We start from the raw sequence: 17,935 nt of genomic DNA on the forward strand, positions 1-17,935 counted from the left end.
CTTTGAGAAGCCATCAAGGCCACCTGCCAACAGCCAAGAGCTGAGTCTTCTGGCTGACACTGGCCCTCCCCAGGCCTCCCTGCTCATCGCCAGGGGGACAGTGGTGACGGGGGTTGCTGGAGGGCCCAGGGGAGCGATAAGGCCAGTGCTGAGGCCCGCCCGCCCGCCCTCACTCGGCCGGCAGCAGCGGCCAGATAACCCTGAGGCTTCGCCCTGCACTGTCGCTCTGGGTTCTCTGCTCCCATGGACGCCTGGGGTGCCCTGAGCCAGGCGTCCCCAGTGGGACTCAGTGGGAGCTGTGCCAGGAATCAGGCCCCGCTCTGCTGCCACAGGGCTTCGTCAGCCTTCCCTGTGGCTCTCTGTCGCACCCAGCCGCGGCCAGGACACCCGGGGCTGACACCCCCACTGCCCTCTTGCCCTGCACCCCTCCAAGCTATGAAGCTGTGCTCCAGCTGGGCCCCCTGCTGTGGTGCCCAGAACAACTCCTGCCCGTATCCTGCCCTGCATGCCAGGACCAGCCCAGGGGCTGCCTCCTGCTCCCCAGACAATGGGTTCTGTGGGGTCCCCGGCAGGGAGCCCCCCCAACCTTGCATCACCCCATCCCCAGCCCATGGGGCTCAAAGGAGTTCGTCACCAAAGGGGCAGCTGTAGGTCTAGCAGGGAAGCGGATGGGGGCCTAGCCCTGTGCCTTGGGCCAGGAGGGCTGACCCCACAGAGGACAGAGCTGGGACCGGGGAGACATGAGGGGAAGTCCGCACGCCCAGGTCCTCCGTCAGGTGCCCAGGCTCTTTCCAGGCAGAAGCTGCTTCGGCACGAGGGCGTCGAGAGTTCCCAAAGCCCAGAAGCCACTGCGACCTGCTGCTCTGGTCTGCGCTTTCCGCCTCCTCCAGAGGAACGCACCCTCCCCCAGCAACGCATCCCTGGTAAGAACCAGGGGACTCCTGATGTCCCAAGGTTTAAGCTAGAAGAGATGCTAGTATCCACTGCCCCCAAGTGTCAAGGTTCAGAAAAGCTATTTAACTGGGCCAGGACACACAGCAGGAGGGGAGAAGCCCTCGCTCCCACCCAGAATCTAGGATCAGCACTGGGCCGTACACCCCTCCATCCCCCACCCCTCCCCACCAGGGCTGTGTGCCCACCCACCCTACGCTTCGCTTCCCAGGAACGGGGGTCACATCCTTTCCAGGGCAGGTAGGGAGCTTGGAGATGCTCCAAAACCCCTTTGTAAACAGTGGGGGACACTGAAGCCCAAGGCAGGGGTTTATCCAAGGTCACCCTCAGAGTGGGTGGCAGGTGCAGACCAGAACCAGGCCCCCTGACAGAGCTTCCCGCTGCCCAGGCCCCTTCCACAGCCCCCCTCCGACGGCCCACCACCCTGGACTCTGCCACCACCACCCAAAGCCCCTTCGGCCCCCAGGCATGCCCCCCCCCCCGGGGACACTGGGGGCAGGGTGGGCAGTGGGTGCCCCCAGCCGGGCGGTCACTGTCCATCGGGCAGATCGTTAGCCCTCTGCTCCTGGCAGAACATCGTGGCCCTCCAGCCCATGCCGGCGCGGGTTGAATTTCACGGCCCAGCAGAATTCCCAGGCAGGACGGCCTGGTCATCCCTGATCCCAAGGCTCCTTGGGGCACGGACCCAGCTTCTCAGCCAGGGTCCCTTTGTCCTGAAGGGTCAACCAGTCTCCATCTTCAAACCCTTCCTGCGGAAACCAGCTCTACTGGCTGAGGCTGGAGGGCCCGCCCACGGGGTTACGCAGCCACCCCCATCAGGAGCCCCAGGATTAGGTACCTGCTAGTCTCCAGAGGAGAGAGCCAAAGGGGCGACCGTGACAAGTCCAGGCCTGGGCTTCTTTGGGGAGGGGGCGGTCCCAGTGACAGCCAAGGAGGAGGCAGGTGGCCAGTACGGGACGGGGGCAAACAGGAGGCACAGCCTGGGTCCTGCCCTCCACAGCTCGGGACCTGAGGCCCAGCCCCACAGGGGAGTGGTCGAGGCCCCAGCTGCTGACGGGGCAGAGAACCTCCACCCAGCACCCACGGGCGGTTCCCTTGGCCTCCAAGCCTTTGCACACGCCGTCCCCCTGCCTGGACACGTCAGTCCACCCCCCTGCACCTGCCCAGCTCAGCTGTCTCTCCCTCTGGGACACCTTCCCAGAGGCTCTAAATCAAGATGGGAGGCCGCTCCTCAGGGTCTGGGTAGTTAGAGCTGAGGGCAGGGCCCGGCTCTCAGGCGTCGCCTGACCCTGCAGCCCAGCTCCACGCACGGAGGTGGGGAGCTGAGCACGGCCGGATCCAGAAGACCTGCAGCTCCGGGTCCGCCTGCCCGTCCTGGCCAAGCCCCCAAAGCACGCTACACACAAAGCAGAGATTCTGCTGTCCAGAGAACAATATATGTAAAGTGCCGGGTACAACGCTCTGAAAAATAGTATTCTCCAAAAATCCAGCACCCGGGGTGCCCCCGCGGTCTAGCCCTTGCCCGTGAGGTCCAACGGCTGCAGGAAGGGCGGCAGCGGCAGCTCGTCCAGGGCCTCGGGGAAGCGGCCGGGCGAGATGGCGGTGACCAGCACCTGCATGGCGCGCGCGAAGAGCGAGGGTGGCGCCAGGCCCGCCAGCCACTGGAACTTGTCCTCGCCCAGTAGCCGCTGCCAGCGCGGCCGGTCGCCCAGCAGCTCGCGGCGGGCCGGGCCGGTGGCGTCCGCAGGTGTGTACAGTGCCAGTAAGTCGAGCAGCAGCAGGCGGCGCTGGCGCGGTTCCCCGGGTGCAGGCGCCCCGACGGCGGGGGCGGCCCCGGCGTCACGGCCCAGCTGACGTAGCAGCAGCTCGAGCGGCGTGAGGCCGCCGCCATCGCGCAGGCCAGGCGAGGCGCCGTGGCCGAGCAGCAGGAAGAGGCACTCGGGGCGCGCCAGCTCGCAGGCCACGTGCAGCGACGTGCCACCGCCCTCCACGCGGCTACAGCCTCGCCGGTCGAGCAGGCGCGCGCGCTCCTCGGCCGGGAAGTCGCGCACAGTGCGCAGGATGCGGCGCAGGATGCCCACGCGGTTGTAGCGCACGGCCAGCGCCACGTGTGGCCCGGGCGCCGCGCAGCAGCGGAAGCCGGCGCTGGGCGGCGCGAGCGCGCACCGCGGGAACGTGGCCAGCAGGTAGTGCGCGTACGCCTGGTGGTCGTGCACGAGTGCGTAGAGCAGCGCCTCCGACGGCGAGTAGGCGGCGGCGCGCCCGCGCTCGTCCCAGTGGAAGGCCTCGCTGGCGCGCATGTCCTCCAGCAGCCACACGGGCAGCAGGTCGCGCACGGCCTGGTAGAAAGCGAACGACGACTTGCGGCACTGCTTCTGCGCCCGGGAGCGCGCTGCGCCCGCGCCCTCGGGCCCGCCGTCCGCGCCGCCCCCCGGCCGCCGCGCGTCCCACGGCATGCTGGCGGCGCCTCCCTGTCTCACGGCATGGGCCTGGGGCCGACCACCTGCGGGCAGAGGGAAGCGCAGTGAGGGTTGAGGATCCGGGCGGAGAGGGGTCTCCCGTCCAATCCTCACACAGCCCCACCTGTCCGGGCCTCTCTCGTACCTGCCCCCAGCCTCCGACCGGCCCTCCCAGTCACTCCTCACAGCTTCCCTTCTCTCCTAGGCCCTGAACCACCTCCCACATCCTTGATCTAGCTGCGCCTGCTCGCCCTCCCCAAAACTGTCTTGTTCTCCGGTACCTCTGCTAAAGATGCCCTTCCCTGTCCCTGCCCTCACAGCCCCAGCTACCGTCAAGGCCACACAGAAACCCCACATCCCGTCCAGCCCAGGGACCCACTGGAAGAGTTCCTGCTCCCACCTGTGGCAGCTGCATCCAACTCCAGTCAAGGGAAAAGCCAGGTAGGGGACTAGGAAAGCTGCATCCCACATCTCAAGCTGAGCCAAATCTTTTCTGTAGCCCAAGCTCCCTATCCCCAACCCCATCTAACCTTGACCCTGTCGTCTGACCCCCGACTGCGGTCGGGGTCCCTACCCCAGGCCAGGCAGGGTCAGAGCTCTAGACTCAGACCTACCTGGCTAGCGCACCGCGATTACCTAGTTCTGTGTAGGTGAGTGTATTACTGTTCCCTGAGCCTCAGCTTCTTCATCTGTAAGAAAGAGGGAAGGCAGTCTGTGAGCCACAGCAGGAAGTGGGGGCCTGTAGCCTTCCACCCAAACATGGTGTTTACTAGATGTCACCGCCCCTAGCTCCTGGGAGGAGGCAAGAGGATGAAATCAGCCTAGAAACTGGCGTGTACACTCTTCACAGCCTGTAAATCCCCTCCAGGTCTGCTAGCGCCCTGAGTCTTCCCAAAGACTAGAAGCAGGTACTGTCATCCCATTTTCCAGTAAGGGACAAACTTGTCCGAGGTCAGTCGGCAAGTCATGGTAGAGACAGGCCTGGAACCCAGATCTCCTAACTCCTATTTCGGGCTCACTCCAGAAGTGGGAGGACCCCCAACCCACAGGGAACCCAGCTTGAGCCCTAACCTTGCCCTCTGAGCCCCCTGCGCCAACCTGAGCCCTGACCTCCAACCCCTGGCCCTGGCCCAAGCTCCCCACTGCGTTTTCTCAAGGGTAAGCCCTTGGTCACAAGGGACCTAGGTCAGCGGATAAGCTGCATCCACACACACTGGGTAACTAAGTTACAGAGACGGGCACAGGGGTTGGGGGATGGAGCCACAGCACCCTTTTGGGGGACACCGTGACTGGAGCAACCCCCCACGCCTGGGTCTCCGCGCCCCGGGTGTACCCTGTGTGGACACTGGGAGCGGGGCAGGTTACGTAAAGTTGAGCCGCCCCACGTCACCGGGCAGCGAGTCACGGTCGCGGCTCAGTGAATGGGGGGTTGGGCCACCGAGGGCAAGGCCGCGCGCCCAGGGCCGCCCGCCAGTTCCTCCCCGTCCCCTACTGGCGGCACGGCCGGACCCCGGGTGGCCGCGGGTCGCGGGTCGAGGCCAGAGTGTCTGCGGGCCGGTGTCCGGCGCAGCGAGGGCTGCACCTGCGTGCGCGTGTGTCTGGGGGGGATGAGGGGGGCGGCGGCTACACGCCGAGCCGACCGAGGAAGGGGGACTCACCTTGGGGGTCGGAGGGGCCGCTGGCCTGGCGTCCCCGCCCCCGCTGCGGGCCGGAAAGCTTGCTGTCCCCCCGCGGGTCGGCGCGCAGGCGAAGCTCCCAGGACAGACGGACGGGAGGGTGCCGCCGCCGCCCGCGCCCGCCGCAGCCGCGCTCTGAGCCGCCGCGGCCAGATCGCTGGGCGGCGGTGCCGGCGCCGGCGGCGGGCGGGCGGGCGGGCGGGCGGCGGGCGGCGCAGTGCGGCCCCGGCCGGGCAGGACCGCGGGGCCGCCCGCCGCCGCCATTGGCCCGCGCTGCCGGCTCCCGCCGCCACCCATTGGCCGCCGCGCTGCACCATTGTTACGTCACCGGTCGGCGGGCGGGGCGCCCAGGGGGACCCGCGGAAAAGTTGGGAGAAACTTGAGGGCGCGCGGGGGGCGGGGCCGGGATGGGGAGTGAGTGGGGCGGGGCTCGCGGAAACCCGAGTGGCCGGCGAGGAAAGGCTCCGGGCTTGGAGCTCCCGGCGGCGGGAGACCCGCGCCGGGAAGGGCCCCTGGGCCCCGCCTGCTGTGACCCGGCTCAGTGAGAGACTGGGCGCGCACTTAGGCGCTCCGGCTCCGCCGAGCGTGCCTTTCTTCGGCACCCCACGAGTCGTACTCCACGTCCCCTTTACGCTGACCCTCTGTGACCTTGGGGATGACCTCCTCCGAGACTGTTTTCCGGGACTGTACGTGGAGGTGTCGGGGCCTAGGAACTGTGACCCCTAAGGGCCCTGGCCGCTTTCTGCCCGGGAGGGTCGGGGCGTCTCGAGCCCCTGCTCCAAGCTGACTTTCCCAGGGAACGAATGGATGAACGGATGGAGACAGCCATTTATGAGGGCCTAGTGTGTACCAATCTCTGTGCTAAACATACTTGATTTCAATTCATTTTCGCAACTGGTAGCCGTGGGAATTATGACCCCTAATTCACCGGCCAGGAAATCGGGGCTCACTGGGAGGTGACCTCCAAGTGAGGAGCAGCCAAAAGGGAAGCTGGGCGCTTCCGCTTCTTTCCTTCAGACATCTGTGGCGGATGGGGCCCTGACCACCCCGGCCTCTCCACAAGCGGGCCAAAGTGTGGAGCGCACACGTGCCGGAGACCCACCCGATACCCCCACCCAAAATGCCACCCACCTCAGTGCAACATGGCCCTGCAGGCCCTACCGTACCTCTCAGGGGGTCCATGATCACCACCAGATTTACAGAAAACGATCATGGGCCGGGTGGGGGGGTACAGGGAACACTGGGCTGGGAGTCCAGCCTCTGCCTCTGCTCCACCTCACCTGTCTTCTCCTCCCTGCGTTGGTCCTCAGTCTCCCTACAATTTCTCCCAGCTGTCCTGTTCCAGACATCTCTGATGGGTGGGGCAAAGTGAATGGAAATCCTGGGGTTGCACGGTTGACATTGGCCTTCTGGAGCCCCCGGACCCTGGGAGACAACACCTCCCTGTGTTGTCTCCCAGGGTCCGGGGGCTCCAGAAGGTTAACTACCACAGGTTAACTACCTGTGGCTCAGGACGCTGGCTGCCCTGATCCCACGTCCCCATTCTATTCTTCAAGGGCTGGAGGTGAGACCTCACACCGTCTCCATGGCTACCGGTGGAATGAGGGTGACAGGGTGCAGCTGGCCTCGGGGTGGAGGTGGAAGTGCCTGGTGTGCAGCTGGCCTCGGGGCAGGTCTCTCTCCACCCCTCGAACCCTCCTCGCCACCCCCTTTGACGTGCCCTCCTCACTCTTCGCTGGGTTTCCCGAAGGCCTCTCTCAAAATCAAGTCCGACCCTGAAACAGGAGGGAAGGGGGCAGGGCACAACCTTTAGAAGAATGGCACAGCCCGAGGACACGACATAAACTGATTAGGACCAAAGAGGTCGAGATGGTGAACGAGTCAACTTCCACTAGACCTTGAGCCTCAGTATACGCTCCTTGTAATATATTAGCATATGCTAAATGACACACCCACATGACAGTTCCAAGGCCAACCATGAAGGTCTAAAAGTGGGCGGTGGCTCAATTCCTGGAAATCTCGCCCCTTCCCTAAAATAGCTGGACTACTCCTCCCACTCATTAGCCTGTGAAACTACCCACCCCTGTAAGAACTGACAACCCTGTACCCTGGGGCCACTCTCTCCTTCTGAGATGGCCCACACTCTGTGGAGTGTGTTTCTCTCTAAATAAATCCACTTCTTACCTATCACTTTGTCTCTCACTGAATTCTTTCTGTGATGAGACATCAAGAACCTGAGCTTCATTAAGTCCTGAAACCAGATGTGTGATCTCAGTTAAAAGACCATGGGTTCAAGTCCCAGCCTGTGGGTCCAAGTCCCAATCTAAGTTGCACGGTTTCAACCCCATTTCTCTACTACTTAGAAAGCTTCCCATGGACATGGACTTAGCCAGAAAGACCAAGTGGGGCAGAGGAAAGGCATTCCTGGCCCGGACACAGCCGGAGCAAAGGTCTGGAAGGGGCAGAGGAAGGCTCCAGAGGTCAGTTGGGAGGGGCCGGGAAGCATAGGGCCTTGAATGGCTAGACAAGGAGCTTGGGTTTGTCCAAGGACCTGGAGGTTTGGATGTTAGTGGATTATTTCAGGCATACAAAATGATAATATAACTTTGAAATGCCTGGGAGCCCATGAGCCAGTTTAAGAACTAACACGTGGGGAAATCTGAAGGCCTGCGTGCCTGTCCTGCCGCCCAGTCCCAGCGCCGGCGCTTTCCCACGGTGGCAGCTGACACTGTAACCCTCTCCATCACGCTGTCAGCGCTCCCGCTCAGCAGCTTGCCTTTTTCTCCCACGGTCACTTTTAGACTCACCCTCTGGGGTACGCGCCGCTCTGGGTCACACGTCATCTCTGTTGAGTCTTCTGCTGGTGAAAGCTGTCCCCTGTGCCCAGCACTGCTGTGCTGCTGTGAACACCCTGCCCGCGCCTCCGTGGGGCTGTGGCCGAGTGTGGGGCGGCGATGGGGGGAAGTGCTCCCCCTAAGGAAGCAGCGTCCTCCGCCCCCTGAGGCTGCGAACGGGGTTGGGGGGGAGGGGGCGGAGGCGGGGCGGAGGGCTCAATTCCCAGAGAGACTAAGGGGGCCTGGGGCTGGGAGGACTGCCCGGCTCAGGCCTGGCTCACCTGCACAGCCTTCTGAGTGTGGCTTTGACCTCTGACCCTGTCATGCTCCCCTCTCTCCTGGGAGAGCTTGTCCCGCCCCCCCGCAGGCTGGCGGCGTCTGTGTGCGGCCAGGTCGGAGGGGTAGTGGGCGAGGCTGCAAACACAGACGGACCCCGAGGTCAGTGGGAGGACTTCGGGGGAGCCAGGGCTCTGAGCAGGGGCTGCCTCGGGTTTTCTCAGGCTCCCTCTCGCCGCGGGGAGCAGACCCCAGGAGGAGAGGGTGGAAGCCCCAGTAGCCGACTGGCCTGGGAAGGGGTGGCGGGGCGAGCGGCATGGAGGGCGCTGGGACAAGCAGCGAATTCGGTGTGGACTCTGACCAACTGGGGTGGGCGTGAGAAGGAGAGAACAGTCTAGAATGCCGCCTGGGTCGGGGAGGAGCAGGGGGTGGGGTGTCCCTGAAGATGCCTGTCAGCCACCTTGGCGTGTCCGTGGTAACGGGAGGTGGAGGGAGAAGCCCCGCTGGGGGCATACAGCTGGGGGTCACAGGAGAGAGAAGGCACTGAAAGCATGACACCTGGAGTGAAGGCTCGGGGACTTCCCTGGTGGTCCAGGGGCTAAGACTCTGCGCTCCCAATGCAGGGGGCACAGGTTCGATCCTTGGTCAGGGAACTAAGATCCCCCATGCTGCAACTAAGACCTGGTGCAACCTCAATAAATAAATAATTTTTTAAAAAAACGAGCCACGTGTGTGTGTGCATGCAGGCACGTGTGCATCTGTGCACATGCCTGGCATGCTATGCATGCATGTGTATACACGTGTCCGTGTGCAGTGTGCTGCATCTTGCACATGTGTGCATGTGTGCTCATGTGTGCAGCACACTGATGCGCCAAAACACTGATGCAGGAAGGACCTATGGAGCCATGACCTGGAGGCCAGCAGGGACTGGGCTGCCACGAGTGGAAGGAAGGCCCCTGCCACAGGCATGGACAGTTTTTCCTGTGGGGCAAAGGGCTGGGCATGGATGCCAGTGAGAGCACAGGTGAAGGTGAGTCGGAGAAGTCTACTCAGATGGGTTCTATTTTCAAGGTCATTCGCTTAGAGTGACAAGGGGTGGAGGGCAGTGCTTGAGGAGAGGGGTTCACTGACCACAGGGAGATCCTCCCTGACCTGAGCCCCAGCTGCCCCCAGCAAGCCCAGCAGAGCCTGTCATCAGAGCAGGGGGGATCTGGCAGGTGGCCCAGGACTGGGAGCACAGCTTGGGGTTTGTGCTGCAGGTAGAGAGGAGGGAGGGCAGATTCCTGGGGGAGGAGGCTGGTGCCAGACAAGCTGGGTTCTAATCGCTACTCACCAGCTGTGGGACTTGGGCTGCGTAACTGCACCTGTCTGAGTGCCAGTCTCTATCTGTGACTTGAGTCAAGTAGATTTTCGGATCTCAAAAGGAAGTTGTTCCAGGGGACAGGATTGGCCAAGGCCAGTATGGGAAGTGGCCAAGACCAGGGGAGGAGGGAGGGGTATCCCTCACCCACCCCCACCTCTCCTGGGTCCTGCACTACCGCTACCTGGCTGGGCTGGGCCAAAGCCCACCTGGCCTCCAAGGATCTGCATTCAGAATGTATAAGGAGCTCCTGCAACCTGTTAGAAAGATAAACCCAGGAAAATGGGCAAGAGGTATGAATAGGCAATTCACAGGTTGGCCAATAAACCCATGAAGATGTTCAGCTCTGTAAGAAATGGGCAAACGTACAAGCTCTTGTTTTGCCTATTGGCAAAAACAGGATACTGAAAACAGCCTGTACTGACAAGGTCAGGAATCAAGCCCTCACTCTCATGCAGAGGAGGGGAGGGCACCTTGGAAGGCGCCACCAGCAGGGAAAATGCTCGTGCTCTTGGGTCCACCAATTTCTTTTGTAGGTATCTTATCCCAGATAAATACTGGCCCAAGTGCCAAATTCCATGTACGATGCTCACGGCTATGGTTTTGTTCACTTGTTTAATTCTTTACAGTTTTATGAAAGAATTCAACCTTAATTTTACAGGCAGACCTCAGAGGTATTGCAGGTCCTGTTCCAGACCACCACAATAAAGCAAATATTGTAATAAAGCGAGTCACACAATTTTGTGGTTTCCCTGGACATATAAAAGTATATTCATTCTATACTGTAGTCTATTAAGTGTGCAATAGCACTATGTCTAAAAAAACAAGGCACATACCTTAATTTAAAAAAAAACTTTATTGGTAAAAATACTAAGTATTATCTGGGCCTTCAGTGAGTTGTCGTGGTAACATCAAAGATCACTGATCATACATCATCATAACAAATATAATAACAATGAAAAGATTCGAAATATTGTAAGAATTACCAGAACGTGACACAGAGACAGGAAGTGAGCAAATGCAGTTGGAAATATGGAGGTAACAGACTTGCTCGACGTAGGGTTGCCAGAAACCTTCAATTTGAGAAAAACATAATATCTGTGGAGCACAGTAAAGTGCAGTAAAGTGAGGTCTGCCTGCATATCTTATTTCTAACTATTTCAGAGTAAAACCTTTGAAGAGAATACAGGTTAACTACCAACTGTTAAGGAGGTACAGTCCCTGCTGTGTTTTTAATAATAAAAAACTGGAAATCTGGGACTTCCCTGGTGGTCCAGTGGTAAAGAATCCACCTGCCAATGCAGGGGACATGCGTTCGATCCCTGGTTAGGGAACTAAGATCCCACATGCCACGGAGTAACTAAGCCCGTACGCCACAATTACTGAGCTCGTGCGCCTCAACTAGAGAGCCCGTGTGCCGCAAACTACAGGGCCCATGCACTCTGGAGCCTGCGCACCACAACTAGAGAAGAGAAAACCCACACGCCACAACTAGAGAGAAGCCCGCACACCGCAACGAAGAGCCCCTGCGCTGTAATGAAAGATCCCGCGTGCCGCAACTAAGACCCAATGCAGCCAAAAATAAATAATAAAATAAATAAATAATATAATAAAATCTTAAAAAAAAAAAAAGGAAACCTCCTAGGTGACCATCCAAAGGGGAACACCAAAAATAATCATGATGCATCTGTCCCAGCTAGGATTTTTGCATCCTTCCCAGCTGGGCACTGCTCCTCTCCTGGCTCTTGGGGAGGACCTTGTGTCGGCCTGGAGCCTAGGGAGCATCTCCCTCAAATCCGCCCCCACCACCAACCCAATGTGAGACTCTCGCTGGTGTCTCTGGGTCCATGTAGGATCCCTGGAAAGAGCCATGCCTGAGGACTCAGGCTTCCTCATTAAATGAGCCAGTTGAGTTTTTTATTTTTTAATTTAATATTTAATTAATTAAACAAATGTTTTATTTAATATTTATATTAAAGTATATTTAGTCTTTAATAATTTTATTTAATATTTTATTTAATATTTAAATAATCCAGTTTTTGGATTACGCCAATTGGGGACAGGGGTTTATCACTTGAAAATTTCCTGACTCCTTAGAGTATTTGCTCAGGACAGTCCTTGTCATCCCAGCATAATTATAATAGTGTCCCCCTCACTCTCCACAGGTCCTGGTTTAGGAGGTAAAACCTACAGCTGCCACGTGACTAACTAACGCACAGCCCAGGTATCATGCAGCCACAGGCGGCAATAAAGAGCCTGAGTTTCCTCATCTGTCAAGAGGAGATAAGATAGTCTTCCTGAGAGGTCACTGAGTTCTTGCAGGACACGGCAGTAACAGAGCTCCTAGGATGAATTTTCAATATTTCAACATAAAAATGTTAAAAGACCCGTGCCCCTTGTGTTGGGAGCGCAGTGTCTTAACCACTGGACCTCCAGGGAAGTCCCCATATTGTTTGAAAAATACTGGAAGCCACACACTGATCTGTGGATGGCAGGGCCTCCTGGGGAGAGCGTGGTGGCGGGGAGGAGGGCAGGAAGGGGGGAGGAGGAGGAAGGAGCTCTTAGTTTTTCTTCTCTGTACCTTCTTTATGGTTTGAGTCATTCACAAGGGGCACATATTCAAATATTATTTGCATAATTAAGGTAAGTTTTTAAAGAGGCGGGTCCCGCGGGCAAAATGTTCTCTCAGCTGTCATCTCACGGGCTCGCAGGGGAGGTAGGCTGGATTGTCAGCCCACTTTACAGGTAGGGAAACGAGCTCAGAGAAGGGACAGGGCTTTGCCCACAGGGCTGGAGCAAATAAGCCTCGTCCGGGCCTAGGAAGGGAAGGCTTTGGTTTCGTGAGTTCCCAACCCCTTGTGAAATCTGAGGAAAGTTCTGCTAGAAATGTCCCCCACTCACAGGATGGAGGGGCCTCAGACGCAGGTTGGGATGGTGGGCTGGGGCCCCTCCATCCCTCGCCAGGGGACTCAGATGGTCAGCCAGCCCTTTGGAGCAGCTTAACTCAGTAATTCAACTAACAAGCCCCTGCAGCCTGCCCTGAGGACCACAGGTGAGTGAGCAGGAGAGGCTTCCTGGAGGAGGAGGCTGCCTGAGACGAAGAGGAGTCACCTGCACCCCTCACATCATCCCCTGGACTCTGTGTCCAAATCCCCCGCCCCGCCCCCCTCGCTACTCCATCCCACCTCCCAGGGCCAGGCTGCCCTGGACTCTCCAGGCTCCAGCTTCAGCCCCAGCCTCTTGAAGCCTGAGGGGATCCCGTCAAATCCAAGTCAACTCAGCCCTTCTGCTGGGAGCCCTCCCTGCTCAGAGATGCCGCCCACCCGAGTCGAAAATGCCTGCTCTGCCACAGGACCAGACCCCTTCACATTCCACGAGAACCTTGGCCTTCAGGCCTCGGGGCCTCGGGCCCTTGCTCATGCCATCCCCCCGCCTGGACTGCCCACCCCCAGAAGTCCACACGGACTCACCTCAGGTGCCAGCTGGCTAAAGGAGCTCGTCCAGCCTCTCGGGGCTCCACCACAGCGTCCTACACTCCCGGGGGTTTCTCCTCTGCCCCCAGCCTGTCCCTGCGGGAGGGTGGTAGGTGCCCCATAAATGCTGAGGACTAAGTGCAGGAGTCGATCAGGCTGGGGGTCACTCTCTCGGGAGTGCGGGCCGGTCCCTGGAGGGCGGGGAGCAGGAAGTACATGATTCATCTCTTTTGCACCAGAGTCCCAGACACCAGGAGCCCTGAGCACAAGGGGGGCTCGGCCGTGGCCCAGCCCAGGTTCCGGCACACCCAGGCAGGAGCCCGCAGAGCTCAGACTTGGCTTCTCCTGGGGGAGGCCAGCTCTGGCAGGGGCAGGACGCTGGCGGGGCAGGCCGGCTGGCCCTCTCCCTGAGCCTCCCAGCACGCAGGGGCTGGATGCCGGCCTGGCTGTGTCACCTTGAGCGCATCGCTGCTCCCTCGGGGCTCCACGCCCAGGCCTGGGGCTGCCCTGGGGAGAGCGGGCAGCACCCCGTCCCTGGGTGCTGAGGGAGCACAGCCGAGGTGGGCCGGGCCAAGGGCAGCCCCCCACTTCGTTGCACCTCCCGCTTTCTTTTCCACTGTCCCCTTCGGTAAATAGTTGTGGTTTGCAGTGAGGAGAGTCAGCAGGGGAAACTAAGGCCTGGCCCTGGTCACACAGCTCGGATGAGTCCTAAGGATAACAGCGGCCCCGCCTGCCAGCCGCGCACGGGAACCTCCCGCTTCCCGAGACCCCCCGAGCAGTCGGGCCTGGATCCCCGCGTCTCACTATCACTTTCTCTCAGGTGACACGAGGGGAAACTGAGGTCCGGGGAGGCGGAGCCCCTCAGCAAGGGGTTGGAGCGGGCGTGGGGGGAGGGGGACGTCAGCTAGGCTTATGGGACTCATCGGGTCCGGGGCTTGGGGAGGGAGGTCCCCTTATCGGATCCCGCCGTGCGGCCCCACGGAGGAGGGGGCGAGGCCCTGGCTGGAGCCACTGTGGGCCGGGCCTCAGTTTCTCCATCCGCTCAGAACTGGAAGCGGTGTCCTGTCCCACCGCCCGGCGCGGGCCGACACCGCCCCCTGGCGGCCGTGCGCGTCGTCGCGGCCCTCAGCCCGGCACGGGGCTCAGCGAGGGAGCGGGGCCGGGGCGCCCCACGTCACTAGCGGACAGGGGACAACGGAGTGCCTTGCCCCAGCGGCGGGATTCGCGGGTTTGGGTCTCCACCCACGAACAGCCCACCCCGCTCTCCACTCGCCACGTGGCCGCCGCAGGCCCCTTTCCGTTCTGGGTCTCAGTCTCCGCCGTGAAAGAGCGACAATCGTGCCCAGGCCACGCCTGTAGCCACTCGGCCGCTCCCTCGGGCTCCTCGAGCCTCGCTTTCCTCACCCACGCCGGGTCCCCCGGGGTTAGCGGCCCCTCCCTTTCCTCGTGGGCGGGATCACTGCCCCGATAGGCCAATCCGAAGTCCGGGGGCGTGACGGGGTTGTCCGATGGGGAGGGCGCGAAAAGCGAGGGGGCGTCCCCGCTCTGCGTTTCCCCCTCCCCTCGCGTCTCTTCCTGGGGCGCCCCCTTCCAGGGAGTCCTTGAACCCCGGCAGGGCGCAGGGTGCGGAGGGCAGCTCTCCGGGAGTGGAAGAGGCCGAGGGGTGCTTCTGTTTCCCGTCTTCGAAGTGAGGACGATCGCTGCCCCCCTGGTCCCCGTAGGTAGACAGCCACAAGGCCCCCAACCCCGCCTCTGCCCTCCAGCGCTTGCAGCGGCCTACGGGCCACAGTGGCCCCCGGTGACCCGCTCTGCCCGAGTGCTTCGCCCAGCCCTACCTCTCCCCCAGGGAACAGAACTTCCTGCTAGCTGTTCCTTCGCTTGGAATGCCGTCCACCCAGCTGAGCCTGCTGCTTCTGCAAGTGGCCTAACTGCTCCTCTCCAGGGGAGAGTTCATCGTACCCTGGCCCATTTTACAGAAGGCTGACACTGAGAGCAGAGTGTTCAGAGAAACCGGCCACAAGGTGCCCAGCTGGGAGGTGGTTCAGAGGGAACCGAGCTGTCGGTTGTGACCCACTCCTGGGCCACCCACCCCCATGTCACTGCGTCCCAAGCCTGTCCTCTGCTCCCACTCCAGGGAGCAATGGACGGGACATGCCTAGCGGAGCCCACTGAGGGTCCAGTGCAGTCTGGTTGGGAGGGTCAGGGATCCTCGCGGTGTGGCCCCTCACTCTGCCACCCCTTGTCCAATGGGGCGCTGAGGTCCTAGAGGGGCAGGGAGGGCCTTACCAGGTGTCGCTAAGGTCCTAAGCTTTCCTGATGACTACTGTGGAGGGCGCACAGAACTGGGCAGGTGAGGAGACAGGTCAGTAAGGCCTGGGAGGGGCTTCCCAGCTCCAAGGAGGGGGAGCATTAGGCAAACTGCCAAACTCCAAGAGCAATGAACAGGAAAGTGGGAAGGAGGGTTGGATGGGTAGGTGGGCTGCAGTTATTATGCCAATGAGCCCTGAGAGACAAAGGAGACTTCCACAGGTGTATCAGTTACCTACTGCTGTGTAACAAACAACCCCACAACTGTGGCTTGAAACAACAATGATTTTTTATTTCTCACCATCCTCTGGATTGACTGGACAGTTCTTCTGCTTCATATTTTGTCCTCTGGGATCATTCATACAGCTGCAATTAGCTGAGGGCTCAACTGGGGTGAAACGTCCAAGGTGGCTTCACACACATGGCTGCAGTTGATGTTAACTGTCAGCTTGGGAACTCAGCTGGCTGCCAGCGTGGGCTGTCATCTCAGGTACAGTGGCCCTCTATATCCACAGATTCCACATTCCTGGATTTAACCAATCAAGGATCGAAAATATTTGGGAAAAATAATCCAAAAAGCAAAACCTGAATTTGCCTGGTGCCAGCAAGGATTTACACAGCATTTACCTTGTCTTAGGTATTATATGCAATCTGGAGATGATTAAAAATACAGAGGAGGGGGTGCCTAGGTTATCTGCAAATACTATGCCATTTTATGTAAGGTATTTGAGCATCCTTGGATATTGGTATTTGCGGGGGTCTTGGAACCAATCCCCCGTGGATACCAAGGGATGACTGCACTTTGGTTCTCCTCTACTTGGCCTCTACACAGGGCTAACTTGGGCTTCTTCACAGCATGGCACTACGTTCCACTGAGAACAATCCTCAATATGCAAGAGAGCATCAAACTTCTACTTCCGTCATATTTGCTAATATTTCATTGGCCAGAACAAGTGACATGGCCGAGCTCAGCAACAATGTGGAATGAGACCTCCCCAGGACATGAATACCAGGAAGCATGGTCCATTGTGGGGCACCAACTTTACAGCTTACTGCAGTGGGAAAGGAAGGAAGACAGACAGGAGACAGGAAAGCTTTAGTGGCCGGAATAACCAAGGAAGCCTCCTGAAGGAGGAAGGGCTTGGCTAAAGAGGGCCTGGGAGCTCTGTTCTCCTCCCTGCTCCCATCTTGGGACCCATGGAGGATGGAGGATAACCATCCACTAAGTAAATATATATAAACTGGGAAAATATCTGGAGATAAGTGCTCTGTGGACAATGAAAATAGGGTGGTGATAGCGTGATGGGCAGGTGGGACAGCTGTTTTAGATGAGGTGGTCAGGGAAGGCTTCTCAGAGGAGGTGATGTTTAGGCTGAGTTCATACTGACAAAAGGAGCCAGGCCTGGGGAACGCAGAGGGAAGTGAAGTGCAGGCAGAGGGAACAGCTGAAGCAAAGGCCCTGAGATGGGAATGAGCTTGACACCTTTGAGGATTAGAGGGAAGATCGGGGAGGTAGGGCAAGGGGGCAGGGTGGGTACGGTTGGATTGTGTTGGATCTTGTAGGCCCGGACAGTGAGGCTGGCCTTTTCTCCAAGTGCAATGCAGTGCCTCCCGAGGAACAATATGACTCAACCCAAAGTGCATCTGCTGAGCACCTACTGTATGCCAGGCATTGTTCTAGGCACTTGGGACTCATTGGTGAACAAAACAGAGGAACATCCCTGCCCTTGTGGAGTGTGATCTGATTTGGGGATTTTTTTAAAAATCGCTGCTGAAAAGGAACAAAAGGAGGTGGCTGAGTGCAAAGAGAAAAAAACGGAGGAGGTGGAACTGTCAGGCCTAGGAAGTGTGGGGGTGAGGGATAAAAAGATAAATTTAAGGGGCTTCCCTGGTGGCACAGTGGTTGGGAGTCCGCCTGCCGATGCAGGGGACACGGGTTCGTGCCTCTGTCCGGGAGGATCCCGCATGCCCCGGGGTGGCTGGGCCCATGAGCCATGGTCGCTGAGCCTGTGCGTCCGGAGCCTGTGCTCCGCAGAGGGAGAGGCCACAACAGTGAGAGGCCCACATACCGCAAAAAAAAAAAAAAAGATAAATTTAAGAATGAGCTTGGGAGATCATCTTCATGACCTTGGGTTAGACAAAGAGGTCTTAGATTTTTTTCCTATAAAACAAACAAACAAAAATGATAAATTAGACCTTATCAAAATTGAAAACATTTGCACTTCAAAAGATACCATTGATAAAATGACAAGATAAGCCACAGACTGAGGTAAAGTATTTGCAAATCACATATCCAGACTATATCAAGAATTCTTTGAACTAATAATAAGAGACACAACCCAGTTTTTTTTGGGGGGGGGGTTTGGCCGTGCTGCGCAGCCCTCAGCAGTGAAAGCGCAGAGTCCTAACCACTGGACTGCCAGGGAATTCCCACAATCCAGTTTTTTTTTTTAATGTGCTCTAGTTTATTTATTTATTTATTTATTTATTTATTTATTTATTTATTTAGGCTGCGCTAGGTCTTAGTTGCAGCGTGTGGGATCTTTTAGTTGCGGCAAGTGGACTTCTTAGTTGCCCCATGTGAACTCTTAGTTGCGGC

At 58.9% G+C, this 17,935-nt stretch overlaps 1 protein-coding gene across 1 annotated transcript; it reads right to left on the reverse strand.

Annotated features, from left to right (window-relative positions):
- Nucleotides 1-2,373: 2,373 nt before the first annotated feature.
- On the reverse strand, nt 2,374-5,224 carry ANKRD9 (ankyrin repeat domain 9). Its single transcript, XM_079699969.1, has 3 exons — nt 5,069-5,224; nt 4,025-4,099; nt 2,374-3,454 (listed from the first exon to the last, which is right to left on the reverse strand). Exon 3 carries the CDS (start codon nt 3,405-3,407, stop codon nt 2,463-2,465), a length of 945 nt encoding a protein of 314 aa, XP_079556095.1. The 5' UTR covers nt 3,408-3,454; nt 4,025-4,099; nt 5,069-5,224; the 3' UTR covers nt 2,374-2,462.
- Nucleotides 5,225-17,935: the final 12,711 nt, after the last annotated feature.

Source organism: Hyperoodon ampullatus, assembly GCF_949752795.1.
Source record: "Hyperoodon ampullatus genome assembly, chromosome: 3".
Taxonomy (NCBI): Eukaryota; Metazoa; Chordata; class Mammalia; order Artiodactyla; family Ziphiidae; genus Hyperoodon; species Hyperoodon ampullatus.

What these genes read in the sequence shown, in the direction of transcription:
- ANKRD9 (XM_079699969.1), bottom strand. Translation starts at nt 3,407, where the DNA reads ATGCCGTGGGACGCGCGGCGGCCGGGGGGCGGCGCGGACGGCGGGCCC.